General features: G+C 45.4%; 1 protein-coding gene across 6 annotated transcripts in view; it reads left to right on the top strand.

Annotated features, from left to right (window-relative positions):
• The window catches only part of PTK2 (protein tyrosine kinase 2), a 225,270-nt gene that overhangs the window by 123,758 nt on the left and 85,456 nt on the right, over nucleotides 1-16,056 (top strand). For all 6 annotated transcript variants that reach the window (XM_024741050.1, XM_024741051.1, XM_024741048.1 and 3 more), the window contains 2 exons: nucleotides 2,004-2,034; nucleotides 5,753-5,805. In XM_024741050.1, coding sequence (XP_024596818.1) covers nucleotides 2,004-2,034; nucleotides 5,753-5,805 — 84 coding nt within the window. The remainder of the gene's footprint in view (nucleotides 1-2,003; nucleotides 2,035-5,752; nucleotides 5,806-16,056) is intronic.

Genomic DNA, 16,056 nt, shown 5'->3' with positions numbered 1-16,056 from the left:
CTTTTTTTATTCTACATTATAGACCTTTATGATTTAGATTTGTTACAGTGAATCTGTATTGATTATTAAAAAACAATAGATAAAAACTTTTATTCAAAAATTAAAAGCCTCATTTCTAAAAATGAAAATAAAAATGTGGTTTAATACAAAGATGCATCCTTAATCCTAAGGAATTTATGCTGAGAAATAAGAGAGCACGTGAATGCCATGAGAAAGCATATGTTACTCATTCAACTTATAAATTTAAAGCAGTGTCAAAAGTTAGCTCCTAGCGTTGGGCATTTTAGTTGGTGAGCGCTTGGGGACTTTTATCATGCTGCCGCTTACCGCGTCTGTTGCCATTTCTCTCAGTGTTCTGCTATGTTCTTGTTTCCTGAAAATTGACTCTCTTACGCTCCTTCAGTTGTTAATTGCCTCATTTTCAGCCTTCTTCCTACTGCTGCCCAGCTTCTTATAAAGTCTGTATTAACCAAATAGTTCATAATCTGGTTCCTTTTTCTCTCCAAGGAAGTAGAAATTTCAACAGAGAGAGTGAAACAGCTAGAAATCACACTGACATGTCATTTGAAAGCCCATATGATTAATTGACAGTGTTGAGTGTGGGTAAGGTGGTGGTGGTAGCATCCATGGGGTAATAAACTAATGATAGGATTTTCCAGTTATTCTAAGTTTGGTCTTCATGGTATAACGTGGTTATTTTGCTTGAAATTTGGATGTCAGAAAGTCATAGTGAGGAAATTTGGATGAAGTTTCTGCGGTGTATTGGGTATTATGCAGTGGCTGTGAGTGCCAGGTCCTCTGCCAGTGTCGGGGGTGGCCTGTGGGCGGGTCAAGTCTGACCTTCTAAGTCGTCTGATACGTGGGAAGCGCTCTGCTAATGCAGCAGTAGCACAGGAAGGCCATCCAGAGCCACTTGGGGTGTTCCAGGAAGGGCTCCTTAGAGGAGGTTGAGCTTGAATTGAGCTTTGAAAGATTGAGGGATGATGCTTCCACCAGAAGGAAGAGAATCTTTCAAGAGATGGAATGTGTGATCATGCTGTGTTCAGGGCCATACGGGACGGGACGGGGAATAGGAGGAGGGACAGGAGACCTGGACAAGGGTAATCCATGGCCTGGGGAGCGAGGGGACTGGTGGGATGGGTTGACCACTGGATTCATCCAGATAAAAGAGATTAAACCAGGGGGCTCCATGCTTCCTGGTTCACTAATGAAGGGGAGGGAGCACATCTCCCCAGCCACTGAGCAGAGCTTCCCTGTGATGCGCTGGCCAGAGCCCAGCCGTGACGGGGGAGTCTGCCACCATCATGGGGGCCTCAGCACCTCCCGAAGTCGAGTCCACAGGACACTTCAGGCCACGCCTCTGGGGCTGCTGGGCCCCTTGGCTGCCCCTGTTCCTCCAGGAACACAACCTGTGGGTTTGTTTCCTTTGGATTTCTGTGTGTCCTGAACAGGTTTGTTTTTTGTTTTTTAAAGAAGATGTTGGGGGTAGGAGTTTATTAATTTATTTATTTTTGCTGTGTTGGGTCTTCATTTCTGTGCGAGGGCTTTCTCTAGTTGTGGCAAGCGGGGGCCACTCTTCGTCGCGGTGCGTGGGCCTCTCACTATCGCGGCCTCTCTTGTTGCGGAGCACAGTCCTGCACAGGTTTTGGTGTTGCCGCAGGACGTTCAGTCTTTGGTAAAGAATGTTGGCTTTGATTATGAGAAAATCTTCATCTTCTAGAGTCTCCTGGGAAGAATATCTTTATTCGGTTTATCCCTTAGCATTTGGTTTTGATTGGCAATACCTTTTATATAGTCTGCACCTGCAGGCAGTGTATATTTGTCATAAATACTAAAAATAAAGCCATGGAAACCTAAGATAGATAGGCAGTATACCAACTTCATTTTAAAGGGTTATTGCTAAAATTCTGAAATAAGACTCATCTTCTTTCTCTGATTTCTATACATAATCTTTTCCAAAGGAAAGAAGGAATCTCATCTGTCTCTTTCTGTTGTTTCCCCAGAAGGTGAACGGGCTTTGCCTTCGATACCAAAGTAAGTACTGCTTTGTGTGTCTTGTGACTCCTGTGCATTAGAAACTGGGAGGAACTCACTGTGCTTTATTATCCATTTGCCTGAGTCATCAAATTTCTACGTATATGATTAGGGAACTCGAAAACAGATGTTTCCAGAAAGAAATCAAATCAATTTTAAATCATGTAGTTAGGTTTAATCAAAAGTGTACAATGAATTTTCCCTTTAAGTTCAGCAGGGAGCTCGAGAATAGCAGTGAGATCGTATGAGGGAGGTCTGTTGTCAAACAGTCACTTTATAGTCAGTGACAATATTTATAAGAACCTGAGAATAGATACCATTCTGGCTATTTTACAAGTGAGAAAATTAAAGATATGTAATTTATGTTAATTTTTAAATTTGTTTATGTCATGAATTTCATAGTAGATGTTTCAATCTGTACAAGGAAAAGAATGCCAAAGCTTCTCTGTTCTCAGCCATTGTGCTAGGAATTGGGGACCAAATGAAAGTTACAATCTAGACATTCAGATATACAGGTAAATAAACAATTACAGCTGCGTGCTGAGCACTCAGAGAGAGATTTGAAGAGAATCCAAGGCACCTGCAGAGAATACAGCACCTGAGAGGCCACTGCATATAGGGACAGAGAGGGTGGAACCTGGGCGTCACCTCTGTTCTGTCACTCTCTCTCCTCTATCACCGGTCTGCCGCCAATTCCTTCCTTTCTGCTTCCTAACTATCAGATCCATCCACTTGACATTCCCACCATCCCTCCCCGGTTCTTAGCTGTTATCACCTGTCTGGGCTCCTCCAGTAGACTCCTGTGTCGAGGTCCCTAAGACTGCCCCATTCAGTGATTCTCTAGAAAGAACTCCCAGGACTCAGCATGTAACCGTACTCTCAGCTGTGATGTATGGCTGCCAGGGAACGCAGAGCAAAACTGGCCAGGCCGAGAGCAGTGGCATGAAGTCCCGAGGGAGCCAGGGGCAGGCTCCCAAGAGCCCCCTCTCAGGGACTCAGGTAGGGCGCACCTGATCCTCGGGAATGAGGTGTGATGCCGTGGAGTGTTGTCTACCAGGGAAGCTGGTTAGAGACTCGGTGCCCCAGCTTTTATGGGGGCCTGGTCACGTATGCACACTTTGCTTGGCGTGTACCCAAATTGCAGACTCCCAGAAGGAAGGCAAGAGTTCAGCACGAACCATATTACTTGTACAAACAGTGTAAGGATAGTGAACCACACTTACTAGTCAGGGGTTGGTGGGAGACCTCCTCAACACCAGCCAAGGACCCACCTCAAAGGACAGCAGTCTCAGGTCTTCTGGGTTCCCATTTTCCTGCACACCTCCTACCCATCTTCGCCTGTCCCGTGTTGCCTACCGTCCCATCCATTCTCTACAACAGCAGAAGGGACTTTTCCTCTCGAACCCCTCGCGTGACCGCTGCTGCTCTTAGATTCAGGCCCACATCCTTCAGCCAGCCGGCGGGAGGCTGCACGACGGTCCCTGCCGGCTCCTCCGGCCTCACCTCCCGTTCCTCGTGCTCACTCTTCGTTCACGTTGAACTGCCTTCAGTTCCTGGAGTCCTTCCTTCCCTCTGGCCTTGTCCCCAGCAGGGGCCTGCTCAAATTTTATCCTGCATCCCTGCCTCTGGAAACCTCCCACCACCCCAGTCCCAGGAGCAGCCCTGTGTGTCTTCCTGTAACTTATCTCACATTAAACAGTTACCTCTCTGCTGCTCACACCCTGTGGCCTCGTTGACGGCCAGGGTCACGTGACGTGGTAGACCCGACACTGGGCCGTATCTGGCACACAGGAGGCACACAGTAGCTGGGCAGGTGAGTGGAGGGATGGGCGACACCAGCTTTCTCTTAGCTTTTAGGCCTTGTGTTTCACAAACTCAACAATATTTAATAGATATTTGTTAATGTCCCATATCAGGCAAGGAACTAATGCTCAGAGTATCTTCAATTGTGGAAAGTCTTAAGAGATGACTTTGAGGATCAAAACACACTGGAATCATAAACACAGATAAAAAAGTCAGGAAGAAGGGAGTCGGTTAGAAGTGCTAACAAATCCTAGAAAAACTGAACAAATAAAGCAAACTTTAAAAGAGCAGAATTTCCACAAATCATAGAGCAGCAGACCTGTTACTGCCACTGATCAGAGAGGTGCAGGTATCCCTGCAGTTGTAAGTTGGTTTGAAGTAGCATCCCAGCCCGCAGCCAAGGAAGACCCTGGTGTCCTATCAACAGGATACAGCGGCAGGTGATGCAACCTGCTTATTATGAATGTGTGCACCTGGGACCTCCTGGTAAATGTAGTTCAGAGATGGTGAGAATAGGTCGTGGAGCTGCAATAGAAGAGGAACTGGTGATTTGTTAGAAAACAACTTTGGTTAAACTTTTATAATAAAGATACCATTTCACATATTTAGAGAATTCCATAAAAGGAACTCAGGGCTATGGCTTTGTGCTGTAACCCTTAGTTATAGAGGTTATGCAGTTGCATATTGAATGTTTCTAGTTCTCAATGGGGATATACTATTTTAAGCTCCCGTATTACCTAATATAAATTCTATATACTAGGAAAAATTCTTATTTAGTACTTCTAGAGTAAAGGCTTATGTAGCAGGAAAAGTTTTCTTTTATAAAAAGAGCAAAGTGACTTTGACATCTAAAGACTATAGGGTTCTGGGCTTCCCTGGTGGCACAGTGGTTAAGAATCCGCTTGCCAATGCAGGTGACATGGGATGGAGCCCCGGTCCAGGAAGATCCCACATGCCGTGGAACACCTAAGCCCATGCGCCACAACTACTGAGCCTGTGCTCTAGAGCCCACGAGCCACAACTACTGAGCCCACGTGCCACAACTACCGAAGCCCACACACCTAGAGCCCGTGCTCCACAATAAAAGAAGCCACCACAATGAGAAGCCTGTGCACCGGAGCAAAGAGTAGCCCCTGCTCACCGCAACTGGAGAAAGCCGTGCACAGCAACGAAAAACCAAAGGAGCCAAAAATAAATAAATAACTAAATAGATTTAAAAATAAATAAATTAATTAAAGAAGTGCAACAAAAATATTTTAAAAAATAAAGACTCTAGGGTTCCTTTTTTCTCTGTTTTACGCTTTTCCAAAAATTTTAAACTGAGCTATACTTAGATTTTTTTAAAACGTCACTGAAACCTTTGGTCAAAATGTTATTTTACGTGGGTGTGTATGTAAAACACTAATGTTGTTGAGCCGTTTCATGAAACAAATAACCGGATGCGTTAAGTTCACCTTGTTTCAGTCTGTAAATAATAACAATATATGTCCATGTGCTGTCTGCTCTTGGACATGCTCGAAATTGAAGCAGGGCCAGTCGTGTAACAGTGTCTCACATTTGCATCTCAGTCCCAGGCATCGTTCCCTCTGTGGTATACCTTCGGCCACTCCCTTGCAGTCCAGCATCTAAATTAAAGTTAATCTAAGCCACGTACACCACATTCAGTCATGTTATAGTTCAGCGTTCCTTCACTTCTCTGTCTTAATTTCTGGTCTTTAAAACATTAAAGCAGTCTGGTGACTTTAAGGGCCTCAGGTGGTAGAATCCAGTGTTTTACAAAATCACCCCTCTAGACTGTGCAGTCTCCCTGGGAAATGGCACAGTCGTCCTGATTCTGGGCAGCTCACGGTTTGAATGAATGCTGGTGGTGTGGTCTGAAGAGCATGGCACTCACGGCTTTGCACCTCTGTTCCAGGCTGGCCAACAGCGAGAAGCAGGGCGTTCGGACCCACGCCGTCTCTGTGTCAGGTAAGAGGCCACACGGGCGTCAGGCAGAGGGGCCCACCACGGTGGTAGGAAATCGCCATGTGTTAGACGTCTGCTCATTTTTATTAGGATTACTTCTTTCTAGAATAGCTTACAAAAATTAAACATTAAAATTATTAATAATTTTTAAAATTTGCATAATTTTACCATCATGAAATAGGTTTAAATATAGCTCACTGATTTTTTTGAATATGAGACATACGTGTATAATACTAGATTACTCACAGGGTTGTATAGAATTCCAAGTTATTTTTCAGTTTTAATTCCATGTTAATTATATTTAGAGGGAAATTTTTTACTTTTGAAACTGCAATTATAACTTATCTTTGTAATGCAGCAGAAATTAACATAATATACTTTGTATATTTATTATTTTTTGAAGTTCAGGAAATGTGAAACTTTTTTAAACAGCTTTTGTCTTTAGCAATTAACATAAAACAGTGTTTGAACATTGCTTTTTTAAAAATATAGTTAAGATGTTGGCATAGCATTATCTTAACTATTTGCTGGTGTGGTGCTTTCCTTGGTATGTTTTCAAAATACATGTGCCTTTTTTCCCCATTTAAAAATGTGAAAAATAGAGGAAAGGTGGGGAAAAAGCAAAAAGCATCTTCTGTGGACCCAGGTGTGCTATCTTAAAATATTGATACATATACTATACGTGTATATTTATACATGTATGCGTATACATGTATATCCATACACACATATATGTTCTTATGTGTGTCACATTTCTAAAATATAGCTTCCTAAAACTCTAGTATCTGACAATCTGACTTAGAAGAAATCTAACTCCTGTTAGTTTAATTTACCTTGAGTTAATTTTTACCTAAAATTTAGTTTTGTGCTTTTGCCTCGCTGATGACTGAATTATTTTCTAGTGTTCCAGTGTACAAATAGAATTGCTTATTTTTTTTTCATTGTCCACAAACTTCTCGCAGCCCCCTTCTCAAGAAATATCTGTGCTCGTATCCATATGCTTAGCAAAGATGCTCTAGTGATGAACCATGTGGGGCAGGTGTGTGTGGGCCGGAGCACTGCAGCTCAGGAAACTGATCCCTTCCTGATGGAGGAGAGTGGTGTTAAGGCTGGAGCTGGTACTGCTGGGCAGTGCCAGATGCCCGGCGGGCTGCAGGGTTGCTGGCACGCACACCGCCTCCACTGGGCTCTCTGAACCCCCGCGGTGACGCGGGGCCGCTAAGCGCGCTCATGTCCCGTCTGTGGCGGAGCAGGAGGTGGAGCAGGCAGAGAGCAGGCCCTCTGGCGGGGCGAGAGGGGCCACCCCATGCCAGAGCGGCGAGGTGGTGAAGGACCCTGTCAGTCGCTGGGCATCAAAGGCTGTTCTGTGGCGTGTTCCATGGAAGAGGCGAGATTGAGCCAGCTTTGAGCAATTCATAAGCGCTCTGGCCCTCTCCTTGCCATACGGGAAGCAGACTTGGGAGTGAGGCCCGGGAGGCACTGGTGGCCCTCACCACCGTGGCTGCCGCACGCGTGCTTCACAGCTGCTCCGCGTGATGCAGAGCTGACGCGCCCTGTTGGGCGCATCGTGACTCCAGCTAGTGATGAAACACAGCAGGCCTCGCAGAAGCTTCAGGTCTTGTTCCTTCCATTTCCTGGCGTCCTCAGAGGAGGTTTTTCAGAGCTGCTCCTCACAGCACCTGCCGGTTTCACCTCTCCCGGCCAACCCCTCCTTTCTGAGTCCGCCTTCCTTGCTTCTCCCTGGTTATCCCTTGGCTGGAAGTTTATGCTTCTGCCCCTTCTCCACAGTAGCTGCCTGATGGCTACCACCTTTACTGAATTTAAATAGGCACTTCCCTGGGCAGGAGCCCCAGGAATGACTCACAGTCCGTCAGAGAAGTTTCGGCCCCTCAGCTCAGCCCCCAGAGGCCTCCCGTGGTCTGTGCACAGCCTGCCTTGCCATCCCTCCCCCACATTGCTCTTCAGCCAAACAAAGTCGGGCGTCCAGCCCTCCGCCCTGCCTCCTTCCCTCTGTCCTTCTGCTTGAGCTGCTCCACCGTCCAGCACGTCCTTTCCATTGTCACTTGTCAAGGTCTTCCGTTCTTTAGAGTCAGTGATGCTGTTTGACACGTGACCACCGCTTTGGCGGTTCACCGAGACAGGCCAGGAGGATCTCTCAGCGTCTTGTGGCTATTCAGTGACGGGCCTGACTTCTTAGATTCCTGTTGACCCTTCGTCAGCCCGCCTGTGGCTTGCTCTCTTTTGTGGAAGTGGACTCACAGTGTGCTTTATTTGTGTCTTCCACAAAGACTAGAGAAGAACATCTCAGCAGCCTGGCCAGCCAGGAGCTGTGTCTTGCACGTCGCCCATAAGTTATCAAGCTGACACCAAGAAAGCCGGTACTGTTGCTAAACCCCGGGGTTTTTCCTTACCTAGCAGCCTGGAAACCCGGCACCACGTGGGTGTGGCGCTGATACTGAGGGGAGACCACCCGCCCCCCACCCTGGACCCTGCAGAGCGCCCCATCTGTCCCCCACCGCAAGCTGATCTGTCTCCAGGCTGGTGGGCGGTGGCTGAGGCTCAGTCTGTGTGCCGGCCGTGACGACTTGTTTTTCTGTCAGGGTCCATCTCGTTTGGCCCCAGCAAACCTTGCAAGGTGGATACTACTCCAGTTTTACGTTTCCTGTTTTACGGTAATTCCGTCCACAGATATATCTGAGTCCCTGCTGCGTGCCAGGCACTGTTCCAGATGCTGGGGTGCGATAGTGAACAAAGCCAGGCCCTCCCCTTGTGGAGCTGGCGTTCTGTGGAGGAGACAGACAGACGCTGAGTTAAAATAAAGCAGGCACATGGAGAGCGAGGGATGGGACTGTTTAAAGCTGGGGTGAAGAAGAGTCTCTCTGAGCAGGTGACTGAACGCACACAGTGCGCGACAGCGAGCGCTGAAGCAGGGACTTGGCAAGCCCAGTGGCAGTCAGAGTGGCAGACAGCAGGGCAGGCGAGGTCACACACAGCTAAGAGGGGACAGGTCTGTATTAGGTTCTCAGCGTGCTGTGCACAGCGTTAGGTATTATCTCGTTAATCCCTACGACGATCTCACGAGGTCTTTGTCGTCTCCCCATTTCACAGACAGGAGGAAAGAAATTCAGAGAGGTGAACACACGTGTTCAGTGTCACACAACTTGAAAATGATGGAGCTAGGATTGAACTCAGGTCATTATTGTCCTCTAGGCTATATTGCCTTTCAATAACAATGTAAGGAAGGTTACCCCAGGTACAGATGAAGAATCACTTCGGAAGATGGAGAAAGTGGGACTGTCTGATTCCCCTATTTACATTCATAACTGAAAAGTTCTTACCTGATCTTCAAGGCTGGCTTCAGATGCCACCACCTCCTAGAAGCCTTCCCTGGCTACTCCAGGACTCTTCTTCCTCGGAGTTCTCTAGCCCACCATATGTCTCACTATTGTGGATAGTCTTTGAATAGATGTAATGATTTTAGAAACCTTCTTGTCCACTAGACCCTGACCCCATCATGGGCAAAGACGTGTTTTATTTGTCGTTTATTGTCTGGGACATAGTGCTTAGTGATTGTCTTTAAATGAATCGGATGCCCGAGCAAGGTACGGAGAGGTGCTGGGGCTTGGAGGAATGCACTCCACGCACGGAAACAGGAGGAGGAAAGGCAGGGACCACCCCAGAGCGAGCAGTGACCTTGAGAGGTGCTGGACTCTCAGACACTTGCTGTGAGCTGGTCACTGTGAACTGTCCTGGACGCACTCCTAGGTGGTTTTGGGTAAGGGGCATGGAGGCCAGCAAGCAGGAAGAATGGGGGTCTAGATGCCTTCAGACAGTTCTCAGCTTGTGATGACGGGGTACCAGGCCCTCCTTCCAATCTCATTGTAGGAGGAAATGTAGTTATCAGATCATCTCCAGTAGGGGCACAGTTACAGTTGATGTTGAATACATGCAGAGTTTATCTCTGAAATCTAGACAAAGTTTCTCTATAAAAATAAGGTTAACAGATTTACAAAAATATCTAGCAGAATAGTGCATTTCCTTGGGCACATTTCTCTGAGGGCCTAGAGTAATTTTTTTTAGCCTAAGTGTAAGTTTTTAGGAAACGTGTAAGCACACGTTCTGGAGCTCAATTAGAACTGTAGTGGAGAGGCCATTGCTTGTACTACAGACAAGGGGTCTGTAAGTGGTCAGAGAGAGGGGTGCCAGGATCGGGGCAAGCGGGGGAGCCGTGCTTGAGCCACGTTCGTGTGGGTGAAGATACCCCAGGAATATAGGTATTTCTGAGGAAAATCAATGAGTAAAGCTGAATTTTAAATATTTCAAAGGTATAAACTTTGGTTTTTGTTTGTTTGGTTTTTGTGTTTCAGGGTCCTGTTTTGGTTTTTAATAACCAGGCCCTTAATCAAGCAGTAGGGCCTTAAGTGTAACAGAAACACAGGTGACGCATGCCGGCCACTGCGCTGCGCACGTGGCTCCTGTCACACGTCTGGGTTGTAGTCGTGGGACGGAGATCGGAAGACGCTTTTCTCTCGTGTGTGTGTGTCATGACAGCCAGCGCAATGAGCTCTTTCTCTCGTTGGCAGTGTTTGGTTTGGCTGTGTCTGCTGAGCCCTTCGTTGATGATCAAACGCACCACTTTGTGGTGATACTTTTTCAGTATTTATTATAAATTAAAACTTTTTTCTTTTACTCTATAACAGATTCTTCTGGTTTAGTTAATCATGCAACATCATTCCAGTTGTTTAAGATTACCTTTAGGTTTCTCAAGTTAGTGACTAAAAATTGTTCTAAACGAAAATAAACTTAGCAAAATAAATGTGACTTGCGTTAAGCTGCTTCATTACAAATTCTAAAGCAGTTACTTTAATTTTTTTTTTGAGATTGAAGTTTCATGTTTTATTTGTTGAAAAGAAACAGATCATGTCAGCTAATCAGCTTCAACATACATAAATGCAATTCCCAAGCCTCTGAAGTGCAGGGTTTAAAGAAGAGATGACAAGACCAACTCATTCACAAGTACTGAGGGAGGTTCCTTGAATGTCTGGGTAAAGTTGGGTTCTACTGAGTGCAGGCTGACCACCCAAGTGGCCCCACTCTGGGGGCTTACCGGCCCATTTAGGATGGGTCCAATAGACTGATTTTGGAATATTTTACTCTAAGAGTCAGGATAGTTTAATTGCATTTGTTTAAGCATTCTGTTTGTACAGTGAAAATGGGAAGTAACTCTTTTTAGGGAAAACTGTGCATTTCTATTATCAAGCAGTTTCTTTATATATGCAAAAGTAGTTTGTAAACTGTAAAGTTCTATAAAATATAAAGTGGTATATGTATAGTCCATAATAATTATTTGCATTTTTCCCCCTTTTTTTCTCACAGTCTCTGAAACACTAGGTCTGTTATTCATTCATTGCTCTGCCACTGCTTTGTAAATATAAGTACTGATAGTTATTTACATGTGAATGAGGCTCAGAGATCATGCCAGGCACGTTCACAAGCACTGTCTTGTTTGAACCTCGGGACAGTCTTCCTCACGTTTCCACTTTATAGATGGGCTGAGGTGACGAGGCCTGGCTCACGTAGCTAGCAGTGGCCGAGAGCCTGATGGAAACCCAGATCTGGGCTCCAAACCCATCGCCTTTCCATTAGACCACACTGAGTCATTGGAAAGCTTGAGATGTTCGTGTGTAGAAGGGAGGAGTAGTTTTGGCAGAGTCTGAGTCTGATTTCAGGGTAGTTTTCTCCCATTTATCAGGAATAGCATAGTCCTGACTCATTTCTGACTGTTCTGTTGGAATCCGCAAGTCTGCCTTGTATTGAAGTTCGAAAGAGTTTCTCTTGTCTGGTTTACATCCTAGTTTCACTTTTGATAACGCTGATTTAGAAGCTAGTCTCTGTCTGCGCTGAAAGCTTGATTTAAACGAAAGCTTTTAGAGATTTTTTTTAAGTGCCCTAATAGAGTATTGTCGCCTAGTACATGTGAAGTTAATTTTTGTAAATTATATGCTTTATGAAATGATTTAATCAACTTAATGCTGCTGGTGATTTTTACGTGCACCGAGTCGTACGTATTGGGGGTTTGACATGTTCATAGTACCTGGCTTACTGGAAATTCTTTTAATTCCATCAGCCACGACTAGCGTTCTGTAGTCAGTCTGGCGTTAGGAGAGACGTTCAGCCGTCTCTGACCGGGTAGGGGCAGGGCGGTTGATCGTGTTGCACGTGAACAAGGAAGTGATCATGAAAATACACCATCACCACCACCCCACCACCACGCCCGCCGTGCTACTTCCTTCATCCTAGCCCCCCTTCTCGCACCGTTGTCACAGCATCTGAACTCTCTTTGCCTCTTTGGAGATTTGAGGGTGCTCCTTGATGATGTCCCTCACCTCTCTGGCTTCTAAGGGAGTTGAGAAGAATACTCTGGAGTCACATGGGTGCTGAAGCATCTACGTCATGTGTTGTAGAATAACACCCAAGAAGGACCCGGAGCCAGATGGCTTCCTGTTCCTCACCCTGGAATTGGACTGAACCTCTCAGCTGCAGGCCTGGAGACAGGCAGACACTTGTAGCACCCCCGGGGGCAGTAGCCTGAGACACTTGCAGATGAAAAAGAGCCCGAGTGAGATCGGAGCAGTCATGAGCACAACAGAAATTTAAAGAGGATATTTACTTCGGGAAACTCTTTCCAGGCCACATGGATCCGTCCTCTTAGTCCTGTGAACTTGGCGTCCAGACTAGAGCGTGACCACCCCCTCCTAATAGCCTCCGCATAGCAAGGGGCAGCGCGGCGCTTCCCTCACTAGAGCACTTTGAGCAAGGGTGCGTTTTTGTCTGTATGAAAGTGTGCTTCACGATGGCCAGTGTTTGGGTTTATTTAGCTGGTGAACCATCTTATCCTCTTGCTAAGCTTATTAACACATTAATAAATAAACTTTAATAATCTTCCTAAAACTTATTACTACAAGAAGCCCAAGTATCATCTTGTTAAACATAAAAACAGGTATTGCTAACATCTGAAGACCCAGCTTTCTTTTTTCCCCCTTCACAGAGAAAAATTTTAAAGGAAGGCTTGAAACTTTTAAAATATAAATTCTGGAATTTGACCTCACGGGTTTCTAGTAGCATGTCATGGCTTCATCATACTGTGGAATTTGTTAAAATCGAACTGCATGAGTCAAGATAAAATACATTTGATATTTTTCCAAGCAAGAGGCCATGTGAATGGGTGGATATCGTCATGCTTTTGAATTCTTAGCTTTTTAACTCTTCGTCATGGGAAGCTCCAGACGCACACAGAAGCAGAGAGAGTAGATTGGGTAGCGCTCTTCCAGGCTCATCACCCAGGTTCAGCAGCTGAAAACCAGCCACACCTCACCTCTGTCCCCAGCCACACAGACACACACTCCCCACAGATGGTCTCGAGCGCCTTGAAGGCATATTCCTCTGTAAATATTTCTAAAAGATAAAGACGTTTTAAAAACAACATTACTACACTGTAAGAACGTTCACAGTAGTTCCTTAATACCAGCTGTCCGGTCAGTGCTCGGATTCCCTGGTTAAGGCATTTTCACACTTGGTGTCGTCCAGTCTGGGGTCAGACAAGCAGGGCTGGGTGAACTTGGCTGTGTCTCCTGTCTCCTCCTGTCTCTGTGCACTGCCGCCCCCCTTCTTTTTTTCTTGATCGCAGTTTATCTGTTGAGGAAATCGTGTCCTGTACGCTGTGCCCCACACTTGGCCTGGCCAAGTGCCGCTCCGTGATGCTGTGTTGAGCGGGTCCCCCTCCAGCCCCTGTATTCCTGACTTACCTACAGCCTGGTCGTTAGGATTGAGAGGAGTTTGGTCGCATTCGGACTCAAAGATTTTGTTTTTACGAGGCCACGTATAGGTGCTGTGTAACATCTGGCTGCTGTCTCTGTGACGTTAAGCCGATCCATAGGTTCAGAGAGTCTGTGTTTCACCTCGTGGCTTTGGCAGCTACTGATGTTTGTGCAGGAATTTCATTCGGGGCCACAGCATGGCCACGAGTGCATTCATGTCATCTTCGTTTACTTCGCTATTATACTTCTTTTTTTTTTTTTTTTGGCTGTGTTGGGTCTTCGTTGCTGCGTGGGCTTTCTCTAGTTGCGGCGAGCAGGGGCTACTCTTCGTTGCGGTGCGCGGGCTTCTCGTTGTGGTGGCTTCTCTTGTTGCAGAGCACGGGCTCTAGGCGCGCGGGCTTCCGTAGTTGTGGCTTGTGGGCTCAGTAGTTGTGGCTCGCAGGCTCCAGAGCACAGGCCCGGTAGTTGTGGTGCACAGGCTTAGTTGCTCCACGGCATGTGGGATCTTCCCAGACCAGGGCTCGAACCCGTGTCCCCTGCATTGCTGGGTGGATTCTTCACCACTGCGCCACCAGGGAAGCCCCGCTGTTACACTTCTAAAGACAGCCTCCACTCATCAGCTGTTCGGTTGCCCTGAGAAATGGGTGACTGAGAAGTACGTTTGCCATGCCCTCCCCCTCCCTCTGTCCCCGCCAGACCTCCCTGCTGCTCCTTGGCCAGTGCCCCAGGCTCACCTCTGCTCTGGAAAGCTTTTAGCAAACGACTCCTTCCATATTTAGAGGTGCAGCCCTACAGGAAAGCACTCCCTGTCCTGCGTCTGCTCTGAGTTTTTTCTCCATGGCACTTACATGTTGATGTACCACACGGTTTATTCACTTAATCATCTTTTCCCCAACCCAGAATGTAAGCTCAACAAGGAAAGAATGGGTGGGGGGGCTGTTTCAGTGCTGTAGCCCCAGCACGTACACAGTGTGCTGTTAGCTCATGGTAGGTGTTTACAAACATAATTAAAGTAGTCATCTTGGATAAAATAAAGGAAGGGTCCTAACACTTTTTTTAATGGTGTGGATAATATTCTTGTTATTACTCAAAAAAAGTTATGCTATATTTTTTTTAAAGTATTTGCTTTTCAAGTTAATATGAAGAATAGTCATTACCTTAGTTTAGAAATAAGATAAAAAATTGAAAGGTAGGAATAGCTTTGCGCTTCTGGAGCGGTTGTCCTGTGCCAGCTGCACTGGGAGTTCATGGAATCCTCTCTGCATCTCTTTACTTGAGGAAGCTTCTGTTACTGCCTCATTTTACAAATAGGAAAACAGAAACAGAAGTTGGGTAACTTTTCTAATGTTATGGGGTGAGTAGTGGAGCCAGAATCTGAATCCAAATAGAGATTTTTGTATATTTTATTTTTCCATAATTTCACACATAGAGGATGGTTGTAAGAATAGTAAAGTGAAGTCTCATATGTTCTTTACTCAAATTCACTATGTCTCTATTTTGGCCCACTTGCTTTCTCCTTCCTTCTACTTTTTTTTTTTCTTTTTTAAAATTGAAGTATAGTAGATTTACAATATTGTGTTAGTTTCGGGTGTAAAACAAAGTGATTCAGGGTTTTTTTTGCAGATTATTTTCCATTATAGGTTATTACAAAATAGCGAGTATAATTGCTGTGCTATACAGTAGGTCCTTGTGGCTTATCTATTTTATATGTAGCAGTGTGTATCTGGGCATCCTGTACTCCGAACTTATCTCCCCACATCGCCCTTTGATAATCATAAGTTTGTTTTCTGTGTCTGAGTCTATTTGTTTTGTAAGTAGATTCATTTGTATTATTTTTTAGATCCCACATATAAGTGATATCATACAATATTTGTTTTTCTCTGTCTGACTTGCTTCGTGTAGTATGATAATCTCTAGGTCCATCCATGGTGCCGCAAATGGCATTATTTCATTCTTTTTTATGGTTGAGTAATATTCCATTGTATATATATGTACCACATCTTCTTTATCCATTTCTCTGTCGATGGACATTTAGGTTGATTCCATGTCTTGGCTATTGTAAATAGTGCTGCTATGAACACTGGGGTGCGTGTCTCTTTTCGAATTAGAGTTTTCTCCAGATATATGCCCAGGAGTGGGATTGCTGGATCATATGGTTGTTCTGTATTTTATTTTTTTAAGGAATCTCCACACTGTTCTCCATAGTGGCTGTATCAGTTTACATTCCCACCAGCAGTGTAGGGGGAGGGTTCCTTTTTCTCCACACCTTCTCCAGCGTTTAGTATTTATAGACTTTTTGGTGATGGCCATTCTAGCCAGCGTGAGGTAATATACCTCACTGTAGTTTTGATTTGCATTTCTCTAGTAATTGGCAATGTTGAGCATCTTTTCATGTGCCTGTTGGCCATTTGTGTGTCGTCGTCTTTTTTTTTTTTTT

Source organism: Neophocaena asiaeorientalis, unplaced genomic scaffold (assembly GCF_003031525.2).
Source record: "Neophocaena asiaeorientalis asiaeorientalis breed wild unplaced genomic scaffold, Neophocaena_asiaeorientalis_V1.1 scaffold177, whole genome shotgun sequence".
Classification (NCBI taxonomy): Eukaryota; Metazoa; Chordata; class Mammalia; order Artiodactyla; family Phocoenidae; genus Neophocaena; species Neophocaena asiaeorientalis.
Note: the sequence above shows the minus strand (reverse complement) of the source record. Positions and strands in the feature narration are given on the sequence as shown.